Genomic DNA, 15186 nt, shown 5'->3' on the forward strand with positions numbered 1-15186 from the left:
CCCAATGATGGGGCACAAGTCCATTCGGGAGGAGAGCAGATCGGTGGTCGGCTCTTTCTATTTCTTCCAGAGTGGGCCAGTAAGGGTCATGTTCTCTGCCCAGAACTGTAGATGGTGTGGACTATATTTATTTATTTATTTATTCAGAACATTTATACCCTGCTTTATACCACTTAAAGCAGCCTCAAAGCGGCATACAATGAACTGAGGAAACAATTACAATGACAGTAGAGAGGGTAGAAAGATCAGAGGAAGAAGGGAAGTAAAGGGAAAATGCACTGAAAGGCTTTGGCCAGATCAGAGGAGATACAAGTACAATGAAATCAGAAATTGATTAGATAGAAACAGAGAAAAATTGACAATAAGGAAAGGTGAAAAAAGTCCAAAATGGTCCATAAATATGTTGGCAGGAAGGACTTCAGGTGATATTTTGAGGCCGAGGTGTAGGCTGAACCCCTTTTTGCTGCCTGTGCCAGTCTCTGATGGTAGAGAAGGTTTTGACTCAGTTAGATTGAACAGTAGCAACTGGCCACCCAACCGTGGCAGGATGAGATGAGAGCGACCGAACAGGCCAAGTTGAAAAAACAGGCTGCAGAAGAAGTTGAAAGCTGTTCCTCAACCGTCCGCTCCAGCTCCTCAGACGATGGATGCAGCTACCAGGCGACGCAGTTCCAAAAGGCCCAATGGTCCAGCCGCAACGATCAACGGATGATGAACAGGTGCAACCAAAATGCGACAGCAGTAGTAAGCAGCATGAAGAGAAGAGGAGGGAACCAGAGGCAAAAGGCAGCAGCTGGAGACTGTCATCGCTCGGCCCAACAGCTGATCACACGTAATGAAGGTGGGGCCCAGGATGCCAACGGGCCCAGCGACAACACCGCCAAGGAGTAGGGACATTAGTACCCCTATATATATTTATAAAATGGGTAAATAAAATAAGAAACTTCATTTCAGGCTAAACCTCATAGTGTGCTAATGCATTAGTGGTCATTTATTTAAAAAAAAAAAGGAAGAAAATTGATGTTGAGGTAAATGATGACACCCATTAATGCATACTAATGCAATAGTGTACTTTAGTAAATTAATAGCCCTTTTACATTTATGGACTGCCTTTTGCAGGTGGAAGCCCTAACACAGTTTGCAGCAATAAAAATGCAATACATTACAATAGTAACGTAAAAATATAATTTATAAGCACCAAAAGTCATCATAATACACGTGTAACCTAACCGCAAACCCACAGGGTGGGGCAGAGGTAAAGGGATAAGACATGACTAAGCTGGACCCCGAATTTTTCATTGGGATGTCCTAGAAGTACACTATACCCATTTAAGGAACTTAGGGGTCATTTTACCAAGCTGCGGAAAAAGGGCCCAGCACTAGCGAGGACCATTTTTCCAGGGCCCTTTTCCCCCACACACCAGGGCCACACCACACAATGAGATAACTACTCTTACTGTGTGGCCATGCGGCAGGGAGCCCTTACTTCCACCCATTTAGGTGGTGATAAGAGCTCCCATACTAACCTAGCGATTAACCGGGCAGTGAGCGGCGATGCCTGATTACTGCTGAGTTATTGCCGTGCAAGCCTGCAAGTCATTTCCAGGGGTTTTCTTGTTCCCCCAGAAATGGTGTGCGCTGGGGGTGGCCGTAATCCTGGAAGAGTGAGTGCTAAACCTGTGTTGGGCTTACCGCTGCTCTGTTAAAGGGCCCCAAAGTGTATTGCAAGTTCTCCTGGCCCAGAATGATTTTGCCAGAAATTGGAAGTCAGGCTGTGGCTGAATTGAAACATTTGGACTGGGTTTACAAAGTTGGAGTTGTTATGGGGAAAATCTCCTAGTCTTTTTCAGGAAGCAGGTGTGAAATCTGTGGGGACAGGTACTTTTACCTGTAGAGTTTGTACTGGTTTTCCAAAAAAGAAAGTGCACACATGCTTTACTCTTGAATTGCCCAAGAGAATAGTATAGAGGTTTTCACCTGCCATTTCTGTGAATACTTTTGAAAATGCAAACCATGCCCCTTATTTTTATCTGGATTCAGCAGCACTGAATATTGGGCCCCTGATATACTAGATACAGGCACTACCTTATTTGTATGTATGAAAGCCACTCAAGGGTTTGTTAAATTTGCTGTGTTGTCTGACTTCTGTCAAGAGATCCCAAGATCCTGGATAATGCTCAGCCCTGTGCACGTTTTATGAGTTCATTTCTCTTTTTTATTCTCTGATTTATTTTTTTTTTTTCATGCTTGTGAAAGGAACTTGCTGTTTTCAGTTTTAAACTGAAAGTGCACTTTTTTCTTTTAAGTGTACAAGGCCCTGTTTACAAAGGCGCACTATCATTTGTTTAGTGTGCGTTAACTTTGTAGGTGCTCATAGGAATATTGTGAGCGCTTATACAGAGCGTGCTAACGAACGCTAATGTGCCTTTGTAAACAGGGCCCACAGTTTCCTTTCGCTCCTGAAAATCATTAGACCTATTTCAATTTACTGTAACAGAAAAGCACTAGGTTCTGCCAGTTAATCTAGTTTTACCCCTCAAAAGCAAGCAAATAGAATAATAAATATATACATAGAGTTTAAATGTAAGGATACGGGATCACCTGCCATTTGTCTATTTTTGTTTTTTTTTTCTTCTTGATTCTAATCTGTAATGCATTATTTAGTATGCGTAAGTTAAACTACTTGTTAGTGAATGTGAAAAGTGCAAGCTGTTTTTTTTTTTTTTTTTTTTTTGGGGGGGGGGGGGGGGGAGGCATGTATAGGAATGCTGAGGAGTTCCATGTTGGTTTCATGGAGATGGCTTCATTGTATTCCCAGGACTAGGACCTTGCCTATGAATTATGCATGTTACAGATATGGGGCCCAGAAATTGGCAGGCATGAATAATTGATTGCAGAGTCCTAAGTGATCGTTTATCAGCCCTGGACGCTGTATGTTCTATTTGTACATCATCTGAAGCTTGTAGAGGGATGGAACATTTTTGCCTTTTTTTGTTTAAAAATCCCTTATAAAAAAGCAAAATGAACTGTAGCAGGCAGATATGATAACAATAGTCTCTCACTGAAGATGACATATGAATTTTGAGCAACTTCCTTTTGACTACGTTTTGTTTCTGTTGATGTGACTTGAGACTATAGGTGATATAGGGTGGAGGCCTTTGATGCAGGACATGGCACATATTGTAGGAGCTTGCAAAAATCATTTTTATTTTTTCCATATTCATTTTGAGTTGGATACTGCGCCCCATGTCCTTTTCTCTTTGAAATAAAAAAAATGCTAAATTGGCTACCGGGTGTGTCATTTTGCAGTTCTACTTTGACATATGGTACTTCATAAATTCACAATTTATAATTTATATATGTGCTGCTATCATATTTGGAGCATCAGTCAGTCTAGTAACCTGGGGGCCCTTTTACTAAGCCGCGTAGCCTAACGCGTGCCAATTCAGAGTTACCGCCTAGCTACCGTGTGGCCCGTGTGGTAACTTGAATTTTTACGTGCATCTGCTACGTGCGCCAGAAAATATATTTTATTTTCTGGTGCGCGGCGAAAATCGGGCAGTAACTCCGACTTGACGCATGTAGGCAATTACCGCGCAGTTAACGCGAGAGACCTTACCGCTAAGAGAATGGCTTCTGATTGAAGTTAGAGTAAAATTCAAGGTTCTCATTCTGACATATAAAGCACTTCATCTATCAACCCTATCATATCTTGTAAATCTTACTATCCCATACTCACCGACACATACACTTCGTTCACTTTCAGATAATAGTTTAGTAATTCCTTCACCCTTAAGGGCTAGATGGGAATCTACGTGAGCTTCAGGTTTCTTTTTTTTAATCCCCTGCACTGTGGAACTACCTTCCGAAATCAAATGAGAATGGAAGAATCACATTCTTGCTTTCGTAAAGCTTTAAAAACGTATTTTTTTCCAAATATAAAGGGTGCTCAAACTTTATAAGCAGCACTATAACCTCTTGAAATTGTGTATGAATGGTATAATATTTGTTTAGTTACTTCTTTAGTATGGATGTTTTTGTTGTGTCTTATCAATGATGGATTTCCTAGTTTTAAACTAAAATGTGTTTGTGTATATTTAATGTAAACCATTCTGATTTGCTATTGCAATAAGTGACAGTATAGTAAATGATAAATGTTAAAATGGACGCGTGGCAATTTTTATTTTGCCACACGTCCATTTTTGGCAAAAAAAATTTTAAAGGCATTTTTTGCAGGCGCGCTGAAAAATGGAGCTGTGTGCGCTCAAAACACGCGCCTACTCTACCGCAGGCCATTTTTCAGTGCACCTTAGTAAAAGGACCCCTTGTTTAGCAGGCAAGTTACCTCTTGTAAATGGAAGAAGTTACATGCCGGTTGCATTGTGTGTGTTTTGTTTCCATGTTAAAGAATATTTGTTGAACTAATACATACTTGCATGTCATCATAAAGCTGTTAGTGTGGTGAGTGTTTACATTTCTTATTTTCTTTGCAAGCTTGCTTTGTCCGTTTCAGGCCCTGACTTGCACAGTTTGCATACCTTCAAAACATTCTTATTTACCGTGAGAGAGAGTGGTTTAGGTAAAGACAACTTGACTTGTATAGTTCAGCCCTTTCTGTATTTGCTATTGTAACACTCACCCTTCCCCTTTTGATAAGTCTCATAATGAGCCAGTGTGAGTTAAAATAGCCCTTGAACTTAGCTGATATGAATTTTGCCACTGGTGAGGGTATTATTCTTGCAGTGTTCAGATGTTTGCTTTACACCCATAAAGGTTAATAATATGAAAGAAAAAAGTTATCATATGTGCTTCCCAGCTTTTTTTCATTCATTGACACACTTTCAAGTTCAGTCTTTCAGGTACTCTGAACCATTTGTAGGATCCTCAACTCCTCTTTTGGACAGGACCAGAGCTACACTTGCATCAGGCATAGTAATTGTGTAGTGTGGGGATCCTCGAGCTGTACCAGCTGAAGACATCCGGTGCTGCCCCATGAAAGGTAAAGCATGGCAATGACAGGAGGTTAAGCTTCTACTGGCACAGCAAGCATGCTCAGTACTCACGCATTCATGCATGTAAACTGATCATGCTCACATTGCTGGTATCAGCAGGTCAGCTTGCTGCCACTGAATGCTGCGCTTCAGCAGAATGGGGGCAGCTCTGGATTTCTTCAGCTGACAGACCTTGGGCCTGCTAAGGTTTCCAATTTTTTTTTGTTCAACTTAAATTTTTTTTATAAAATTTTCAAAAGAATTAAAAAAAAAAAAAAAAAAAAAGCAGCATTCAAGCCACTCAATGTAATCTAATTATTCTGGGAGGGAGTAAGAGAAATGGGAAATGAAGTGGTTTCTGCGTTTGTCTGTAAGTACCTTATAGGAACACAACAACATAGCTTTAACTACTGTACAGGAGAGAATTGAAAGTTAATGGAAAAAATTAAATCTCTGATTTGATCCTTTTCTGTCTTACCTCATCCCGTGCCTTGCCTGAAATTTTGCATCATCTGTTATTGCAAGATGGCACTCTGTTTTTAAATAGATGCTATTCTCCGCCCCCAATCATAGTTGTTACACCATTTAAAGGGATCTACGTGACTATTAGATTACTCTACACGATAGACTAACACTCTGTCTACAAAAAGGCTTTCCATTCAATCCGACTGTTCAGTCCATTTGGAATTATAGTGTTGAGCTTATTGATCCACCGTTGTTCTCTTTGGATCAATTTCCGATCACGATTTCCTCCACGTACACTTACAGGGATATGATCAATTACATATACATAGAGGCATATTTTCAAAGCACTTAGCCTTCCAAAGTTCCATAGAAACCTATGGAACTTTGGAAGGCTAAGTGCTTTGAAAATATGCCTCATAGTAACATAGTAGATGACGGCAGAAAAAGACCTGCACGGTCCATCCAGTCTACCCAGCAAGATAACTCATATGTGCTACTTTTTGTGTATACTCTACTTTGATTTGTACCTGTGCTCTTCAGGGCACAGACCTTATAAGTCTGCCCAACACTATATACAGCATTTGTAATCCCAGAATGTGTGCATTGCTTCAATACTGTGCGTTACTAAGGGAGCTTCTAGTCTTTGAAATTTTATATTGTGCTTGTGATCACTTAATCGTTGTTTTAATGTCCTAGTGGTTTTCCCTATATAAAGATTGTTACAGGTACATGTCAAAACATACACCACGTGTGCTGCTGCAATCCGTGCTGAATCTCAGCGGGTATCTCACATTATCCAAGGGGTTGATGAATCAATCAGTGGTCTGCATCAATGGGCAAAATTAATATTTTCCACAGTGTCTGTGTCCTGAAGGCATTCTACCTTCAACTTTTTGAGTTTTATGTTGTAGTATTTCCCTAAGATTTTGGCCACGTGCATATGCAATTCTCAACTGATGATTGTGGAAGACGGGGTGCGTCTGCATAATTTTCCAATGTCTTTTGAGAACTGTGCCAGTAGAAGCTTAACCTCCTGTCATTGCCATGCTTTACCTTTCATGGGTCTATTTAAAAAGACCTAATTTGGCTCGTTTGCAAAAATTGCTGCTAAAAAGCTAAGTAGTTTGCTACTTAAGTACATAAGTACATAAGTAGTGCCGTACTGGGAAAGACCAAAGGTCCATCTAGCCCAGCATCCTGTCACCGACAGTGGCCAATCCAGGTCAAGGGCACCTGGCACGCTCCCCAAACGTAAAAACATTCCAGACAAGTTATACCTAAAAATGCGGAATTTTTCCAAGTCCATTTAATAGCGGTCTATGGACTTGTCCTTTAGGAATCTATCTAACCCCTTTTTAAACTCCGTCAAGCTAACCGCCCGTACCACGTTCTCCGGCAACGAATTCCAGAGTCTAATTACACGTTGGGTGAAGAAAAATTTTCTCCGATTCGTTTTAAATTTACCACACTGTAGCTTCAACTCATGCCCTCTAGTCCTAGTATTTTTGGATAGCGTGAACAGTCGCTTCACATCCACCCGATCCATTCCACTCATTATTTTATACACTTCTATCATATCTCCCCTCAGCCGTCTCTTCTCCAAGCTGAAAAGCCCTAGCCTTCTCAGCCTCTCTTCATAGGAAAGTCGTCCCATCCCCACTATCATTTTCGTCGCCCTTCGCTGTACCTTTTCCAATTCTACTATATCTTTTTTGAGATACGGAGACCAGTACTGAACACAATACTCCAGGTGCGGTCGCACCATGGAGCGATACAACGGCATTATAACATCCGCACACCTGGACTCCATACCCTTCCTAATAACACCCAACATTCTATTTGCTTTCCTAGCCGCAGCAGCACACTGAGCAGAAGGTTTCAGCGTATCATCGACGACGACACCCAGATCCCTTTCTTGATCCGTAACTCCTAACGCGGAACCTTGCAAGACGTAGCTATAATTCGGGTTCCTCTTACCCACATGCATCACTTTGCACTTGTCAACATTGAACTTCATCTGCCACTTGCACGCCCATTCTCCCAGTCTCGCAAGGTCCTCCTGTAATCGTTCACATTCCTCCTGCGACTTGACGACCCTGAATCATTTTGTGTCATCGGCGAATTTAATTACCTCACTAGTTATTCCCATCTCTAGGTCATTTATAAATACATTAAAAAGCAACGGACCCAGCACAGACCCCTGCGGGACCCCACTAACTACCCTCCTCCACTGAGAATACTGGCCACGCAATCCTACTCTCTGCTTCCTATCTTTCAACCAGTTCTTAATCCATAATAATACCCTACCTCCGATTCCATGGCTCTGCAATTTCTTCAGGAGTCTTTCGTGCGGCACTTTGTCAAACGCCTTCTGAAAATCCAGATATACAATATCAACCGGCTCCCCATTGTCCACATGTTTGCTTACCCCCTCAAAAAAATGCATTAGATTGGTGAGGCAAGACTTCCCTTCACTAAATCCGTGCTGACTTTGTCTCATCAGTCCATGTTTTTGTATATGCTCTGCAATTTTATTCTTAATAATAGCCTCCACCATCTTGTAAGATGAAGAATTAAAAATAAGAAGATAAAGATAAGAAAGCAATAATAAAAAGAAAAAATGTGAAGTGGGTAGATCTATGAAGAGTTACATGGCGCCCTAAAATGTGGGACGCTGTGCCCAGAAGAGACTGCTAATGAAGATTCTGATGATCCCCATATATATAAAAAAAAATTTCTTTAATGCAGGTTTTTTGAAAAGATTACCTTTCATGGGGGCAGCACCGGATTTCTTCAGCTGGTACAGCTTGAGGATCCCCTTACAGTTTACACTGTGATCTTTTTAGTTTGTATGTGCACTTTTTGTTAATATTTTTTTATATCATGGTGTGACTGTGCTTTTATTTAGCTCATCATTTATTTCACTTCATGTTGATTGTGATTTTCAGTTGTAATATGCATTTTTTATTTTATGATTACTGTGATTTTTTTTTATTATATGTACTTTTCTTTAGCAATATCTTTATTATCAAGTAATAACTTTATGAGAAGATACGTTGTGTTGTGCTGTTACTTCAGCCAGTATTTGTGTTTTGTATGTTCATAGCATGCCATTTGTTTTTTGTGATATTGATGGATTTTAAACTGTATATGTTTGTTGATAGACCCCGACACAGGCGTTTTCTGAAACATGGGCCATGTCAGGTCCTTTAATAAACTTTGCTTCCTCCCATGATTGGCTCCATTTTGTTGTTCCATCTGTGGCCTTCTTCACTTCTCTGTTGTTCCTTTGACTGCTGTTGCCCTCCGGCTTGTTTTGTGAAAGATGCCAGATAGCAGAGTTAACACAAAATAGGTGAAGCTAAAGGGTAGTGATTCCAGATTTCTCTGACATCGGCCTGATGTTTACTGAAGAGATGCTACTTGTTGGAGGGAGAGAGTGGCATTAAAACATGGTTCCTTTCAAATATCTGCTCTTTCCATGGCGTCTCTGTGAAAACTGGTAATTGTTGGGGATGTGATGGTGTTTTCTATGTCGTGGACAACTATCTACTAGGAATTGGATGAGTCTACTTATTCATATGTGTCTTGTCAGGAAATGGCCATAACGCAGCAGTGAATGGGGGTGTTCATTACATCGTACAGCAAATCTGTGCCCTTGTGCAAATTTGAGTTACTCAGTACTCCCTGCAGTGAATATTACGTTGCATATGGTGCATGTGTAGACAACTCCTTTTTAAGGGTTGCAGGCAGTTCTGGTTTTCAGCACAGCCAAAATATACACACAGGCTTGATATCTGAGAAGAGAGAATTGCAGATGGAGGTAACTTATTTTTATTTTGTATTTTTTTTTACAAATGCTTTACCTGATTTATATTTAAGCCTTTACATTCTAGTTTTATAGGTCATCTGTTGGGTTACTTTCTGTAGCATTAGTAGTCGTTCCAGAGGGCAGCTACTAAAATGGTCAGTAGTCGGACAGCCTTATAGATCTCAGTATGTATACTTTGCAAGACAAGCAGGAGAGGGAAGATATAGAGACATCTAGATACCTCCATTAAATCCACAGAAGGCAAGTCTCTTTCAATTGAAAGGAGCCTTTGGAATAAGGGGGCATAGGATGAAGGAGTAATCAAAAGAAATACTTTATAGAAAGGGTGGTGGCTACATGGAACAGTCTTGAGACAGACTATCTGAATTCAAAAAAAGCATTAGAAGGATCTCTAAGGGAGAGGAAGGGATCCTCGATGGTATGGATGGGCAAACTGGACAGGCTTTTTTTTATCTGCCATCATTTTCTCATCTCTATCTAGGTTAATCTTCATATTTTCAGACTTCCTTTCCAATTTAAGCTCAAATTGTTTAAACTGTTTTGTTTCAAATATGATAACATCCTGTGCCAAACAAGTGGCATTTTAAGTGGGTACTGAGTCAGTGGGGCATAGTGACTCATCCAAGGTCACAAAACATCAGTGAGAGATGCATGATTTGAATCCTAATTTTGTTTTCAGCCCATTACCCTAACCACGTGGCTAGGTTAGGCATTCATTGCGGATGTTATAAAAAAAAAAAAAAAAAAAAAAAAAAAGATTAGGTTGCAGCCTTGAAGGACCTAAGCTGTTAACATCTCTCTTGGTTATGGACTAAATTTTATACCTCCAAAGTGAACTAAAAGCAACCTACATTTTACCACTGTCAAAGGTGATGGGAAAACATACAGGACGGTACATGTTGAATCAGTTTTTCATTTTGTTTTGTAAAGGGTTTGTTTTCTTTAAACAATAATTAACCTGTGGGTCAAGGAAGTCTCCTAAACAGAAACTCATCTGGGTAGTTGTACAACATGAAAGATGTTGTGTGTCTGAATTTGAACCGGTGTTTGTGTTCATGCAGTTAACAAGGAAGTCTGTTGCAGAGAATCTTGTCCTGTGGTTAAATAGTAAGCAGACTGCGTGTCAGCAGAGCAAAGCTGAGGGAAATACATGTTCCCCTTGTTTACTGGAAAGCCACATTGCCCTACAAACAAAATCATACATTTTAGATCTAGTATGCTTGCTGTAGACCCTTATTAGGTGAGAGAGAGTACCTGGAAAAGAGAGATGTACTAGAGAATGACATGGGGGACGGGGATCCGTGGTAACCATGGGGATGGGGACAGAGCCTTTGAGGACAGGGATAAACTTTGTCCCCGTGCCACTTTCTACTTTGAAGCCTGTTAATGAACTGGACTGTTATTTATGTTTGAATGATGCAGATGACAATATTTTTATTTTTTGGCAAAACAAGCAAACATGCTGGCCACAGCTAGCAAAACTTGCGTGGGAATCCTGACGACATCTTCTATTGCAGGAGGTACTGTGGAAGACAGGACAGCTATACTGAATCCTGAGATGACTTATTCATCTACAGATTAAAAAATCATAACAGTGCTTCACAGGGCATATTTTCCCCCTCTAGGGCATACAGAACAGGTTGTATTTTGTACCCCTGGACATTTTAACAGGGTGGATTAGGATTCCTTGGAGCAGTAGAAGTCAGCTATTTTTGGGGTTGGAAGGGTAGAGGGTGGTGGTGGGGAGGGTTTATTATAGTTGCTCGTTGTTGTTGTTTTCTATTTGTAATTTATACACAAGTTGCACAGCATATTGTTCCTTTTTATACTTTAATAAAAAGATTTAAATATAAAATCATAAGTGTTCGAGGCCTCTGCAGATGAGAACAGAGCCCACAGGGATGAGGTGGGGACAGGGAAGGAACCTGCAGGGATGGGACGTGGATATAGATGGGACCAAATTTTATCCACACTTCATTCTCTAAGATGTACTTTTTGCCCAGTCAGAGTGTGGTTGAAATGCTACCTGTGGTTGTGTAGCACTAAAATAAAGCACTACACATCCTTGTAAATAGAAAATTTGACTAGATTCCTGTGGAGTTGCTGGAGGAAAGAACTGTTCCCACTGCACATCCACAGAACAGAATTTGAAGGCAGCTGGGTCCTTAGTACCTGAAAGCAAGCCCTAAAGATGTAAGGAATATGACAAGTGTAGCTTCATGGCCACACACCTGTTACGTTATATTATATGCACTTTGAAGTTTCCACTCTTGCTGTGACACCCCCACCCTCTCCATAATCTGAAGCCTATTATGCTGCCAGACTGGTGGGACTTTAAGAATTCAACCTTCACTCTTGCAGGGTCTACAGCTCTGCTGAGGTGACCCAACCATTGCTGTAAATCAGTAGTAACTTGACTGGTCCTCAGGGCTCTCCTCCCTATGTAACCAGTCAGTTTTTCAGGATATTCTTAGTGCATATACATGAGATACTTTGCATGGGAATACATTTCATGCATACTAATTATGGATATCCTCAAAACCTGACTAATAGGAGCTGAGAACTGGTTTTATTTAACTTCCTCAATGCCTGCTTTTTCCATTATGCTCAAAGTAAGAGAACAATCACATTAAACAGAGCAATAACTTAATAATGTAGTAGTAATGTGATAGCCTTATGTTATGATGTCTATGTAAGAAGTTAAAGGTGCCTATTTTATAAAGGCAACGTAGACAACCGTGTGCCTTTTTATATAAAAGTCTCCCAAATCCAGTCCCAGACACAATTCACACCTTGCTCTAGGACAGTGTAAGTTGTGTGTGCATTGTATGCATGTGCTTGCATAATTTATGATTAAGTAATACTTATAGGCAGTCAACTTGTTCACAGAAATAATCCAATATGCAACAACACAAGTTATATCATCTATTACTAGGTCCAAATATATTTTTTTTCTCAAAGAAATTCTCTTTAAAAAGAAGGAAAAAGACTTCAGAAGCTTAGCGATGTGCTCAATTATTCATACAGGACTTTCAGCTGAGCGCAAGCTTCACCAGTTAAAAAAAAATCTCCTTATGTATTTTCTTTTATTATTTTTTAATTTTTCTTATATTTTTCTCATTTCTCCTTTTAAACCCATATTCTGGGTAATGAAGTTAGGACTCCTATCTGAATTTTTTCAGATAAGTGTCCTAACTTCATTATCCAGAATATGGGTTTAAAAGGAGAAATGAGAAAAATATAAGAAAAATTAAAAAAAATAGTAAAGGAAAATATATAAGGAGGTTTTATAAGACGTGAGGAAGCTTGTTCAGCTAAAAGTCCTGTAGGAATAATTGGGCACAATGCTGAGCTTCTAAAGTCTTTTTCCTTCTTTTTGGGAGAATTTCAGAAAAAAAAACATTTGGGCCTAATAGATGATGTTGCATTTTGCATAATTTATAAAATATACATGTTAATTCTGTTCCTGCTACGGCCAAACTACGCCCCCAGCAGTGCCCATGCATAGAAGTACATGCCATCTTGATGGCATTCATACACTGCTGCACCTTTGATAAAAGGCCTCTCCCACATAAATGTTTCCAGAAGTAATCGTCATTATTGCCCTCTGCCCTCACTTCTTCTTCCTTCTCGTTTCTTTGTCAATATTGTTCTATTCAGTCCTAGATAAGAGAAGCACGCAGGGCAGTTGCCTGGGTCCAAAAGTTCTTTGTAAAGAAGTTATTGCAGTCTGAATAGACTAGGAGTATCACAGTTCAGTACAAATATGCTGTTGATGTACTTTAAGCTTCCTGACCACACCATGCCAGTATTTACCCAGAAATTGACTGTAAAATAGGTGATGCAGCTGTAGCATTCACTATGTGCAGGTTTGATGTTGTTAAATTGCGTTATATAAGATGTGAGTAAATTTGTTTTTTTCTCTCTCTCTCTCTTTATTTTGTGGCTGTCTCACCCAATCCAGGGAGCTATTTTGCGAGCCATTTCATCATGGGAGGGGAGAAATTTGATTCAACGCACCCCGAGGGCTACCTGTTTGGAGAGAACACTGACCTTAACTTCCTAGGCAACAGGCCTGTGGCGGTATGCTATTCTATCTTACCTCTGCATTAAGGTGTTTTTTTTTTTAATAGTATTGGACTCGCTCTCAAAATATAGAAAAATCACTGTAAACTGGTTAAAATACTAGAAGTTCCAAAACAAATAACATCAAGCTGACTTATTCAAAAGAAAGTTTTAATAGTATACATTTTTATTTACTATTCTAAACTTTATTTAACTACAAAACTTACACCAATAAATTAGGTTTGGGGTAGGAAAAAACCTTCGGATTTAAAATACTCAGAATTCCCTGGGTTAAACAGCATTCAGTCAACGGCTAAAATCTCCCTATTTTAACATTTTTGGATACAAAACATTTAGGTTCCCAGTATTGCTATTTTTATTCTTTTTCACTATAACTTTCTCTTTAAAATCTCCCCATTTTGTCATTTTTAGGTACAAAACATTTAGGTTCCCAGTATTACTATTTTTATTCTTTTTCACTATAACTTTCTCTTTAATCCAGAAAAGCAGGCAGACAAATCATAACCTAACTTTTCTATAGGTGAAAATCTTCAAGTGAACTGAATTCAGCTTAACGGTAGTTCCTTGTCATCTATACCAGACCAGTCTAGACTAATGGGTTGTGTCCATCTACCAGCGGAAGGAGACAGAGAAAATAGTTCCAAGTAAACCGCCCCTTAAGGGTATCGTGCAGCCTGGAATGTTCAGTATTTTCTCTGTCTCCTAGCGGATGGTGGACGGCTCATGCAGCTGCTCTGGATTGCTGGCTGGTAGCTCCTGTCCCAGATTCTTCTGGTGACAGTGGAGCCAGGGGTGTGCTGGTAGCCATGTTGGGGCTAGTTTTAGATGATACTCAGTGGTCCTGAGTTCCTCATCTGCCAGCTAGGGTGATATCCAGTGACCCTGGTTCCCTCCCCTCCCCTACCTCCCCTGGCTGTCTTTCTAGCAGGGTGATGGTTGATTGTGGCATGGAGTAACTTGTCTCCCCTGTGAAGTTCTTCTCTTCTGTGGTGGTAGGTATATCTGAATTTCTGCCTCTGAGGTAAGCCTTTATTTATTCCTGTCACTAGTGAAGAAGGTTGTTTATATATATATATATATATATATAAGTTTTTTTATAAAAAAAAACCCCTCCTTTTCTGCCTCTGAGGTAAGTCTTTATTAATTTCTGTCACTAGTGAAGAAGATTGTTTAAAAAGAAAAAAAAGAAACTGTTTTTCCTTCTTTCTCTTGCCTGTTTACCTATTTATTTTCCCTCCTTTGGCAATGTATTCTAAGGGGCTGCTTGCGAAGTTTCTTTGAATTTCGCTAACCGGTGTCTGATTCTGGTCTTGTACCCTTCCGAGCTGGTACCAATTGCTTTGATTTTTTTTTTATGGGGCACGGCTCGTGTCTGGATCACGAAACTCAGTTGTTTTTCTTCTCTTCACGGTCCTAGACGGAGGCTGGTTCAGAGGGTGGCCCCGTGGCTGGAACTTGTACCTTCGTGGTTCGGAGGTCTTAGTCTGCCATTTCCAAATTGGGAGAAGTCTCTTGCTGGCTCCGTTTGGCTGCAGACTCGGCCCTTTTTAGTCCAGGGCTATTTTTTAATTCCTGTCAGCCTTACATGGATGTTGGTCAGTTCTTTTTCAGACCGTCTGGTCTCTTCTGCTTCAGGCATCTTGCTTGTGATGCCCTGCTATTTGATTCTTATTTTGGCAGCAGTTTTTCCTCCCTTCCTTAGGGAGGTTATGGTTCTCTCGTCCCCTTGGATCCCTCCTGTCTGCTCTGGTTTGTCTGCAGGGTACTTTCCTTCTGGCAGGGGTCTGAGTTGCCCTTGGTGTGCAACTGCTA

General features: G+C 40.2%; 1 protein-coding gene across 6 annotated transcripts in view; it reads left to right on the forward strand.

The window, feature by feature from the left end:
* RNF157 (ring finger protein 157) overlaps positions 1-15186 on the forward strand; it is a 121561-nt gene that overhangs the window by 13985 nt on the left and 92390 nt on the right. For all 6 annotated transcript variants that reach the window (XM_030208208.1, XM_030208210.1, XM_030208213.1 and 3 more), the window contains exon 2: positions 13253-13371. In XM_030208208.1, coding sequence (XP_030064068.1) covers positions 13253-13371 — 119 coding nt within the window. The remainder of the gene's footprint in view (positions 1-13252; positions 13372-15186) is intronic.

Source organism: Microcaecilia unicolor, chromosome 6, assembly GCF_901765095.1.
Source record: "Microcaecilia unicolor chromosome 6, aMicUni1.1, whole genome shotgun sequence".
Lineage (NCBI taxonomy): Eukaryota > Metazoa > Chordata > Amphibia > Gymnophiona > Siphonopidae > Microcaecilia > Microcaecilia unicolor.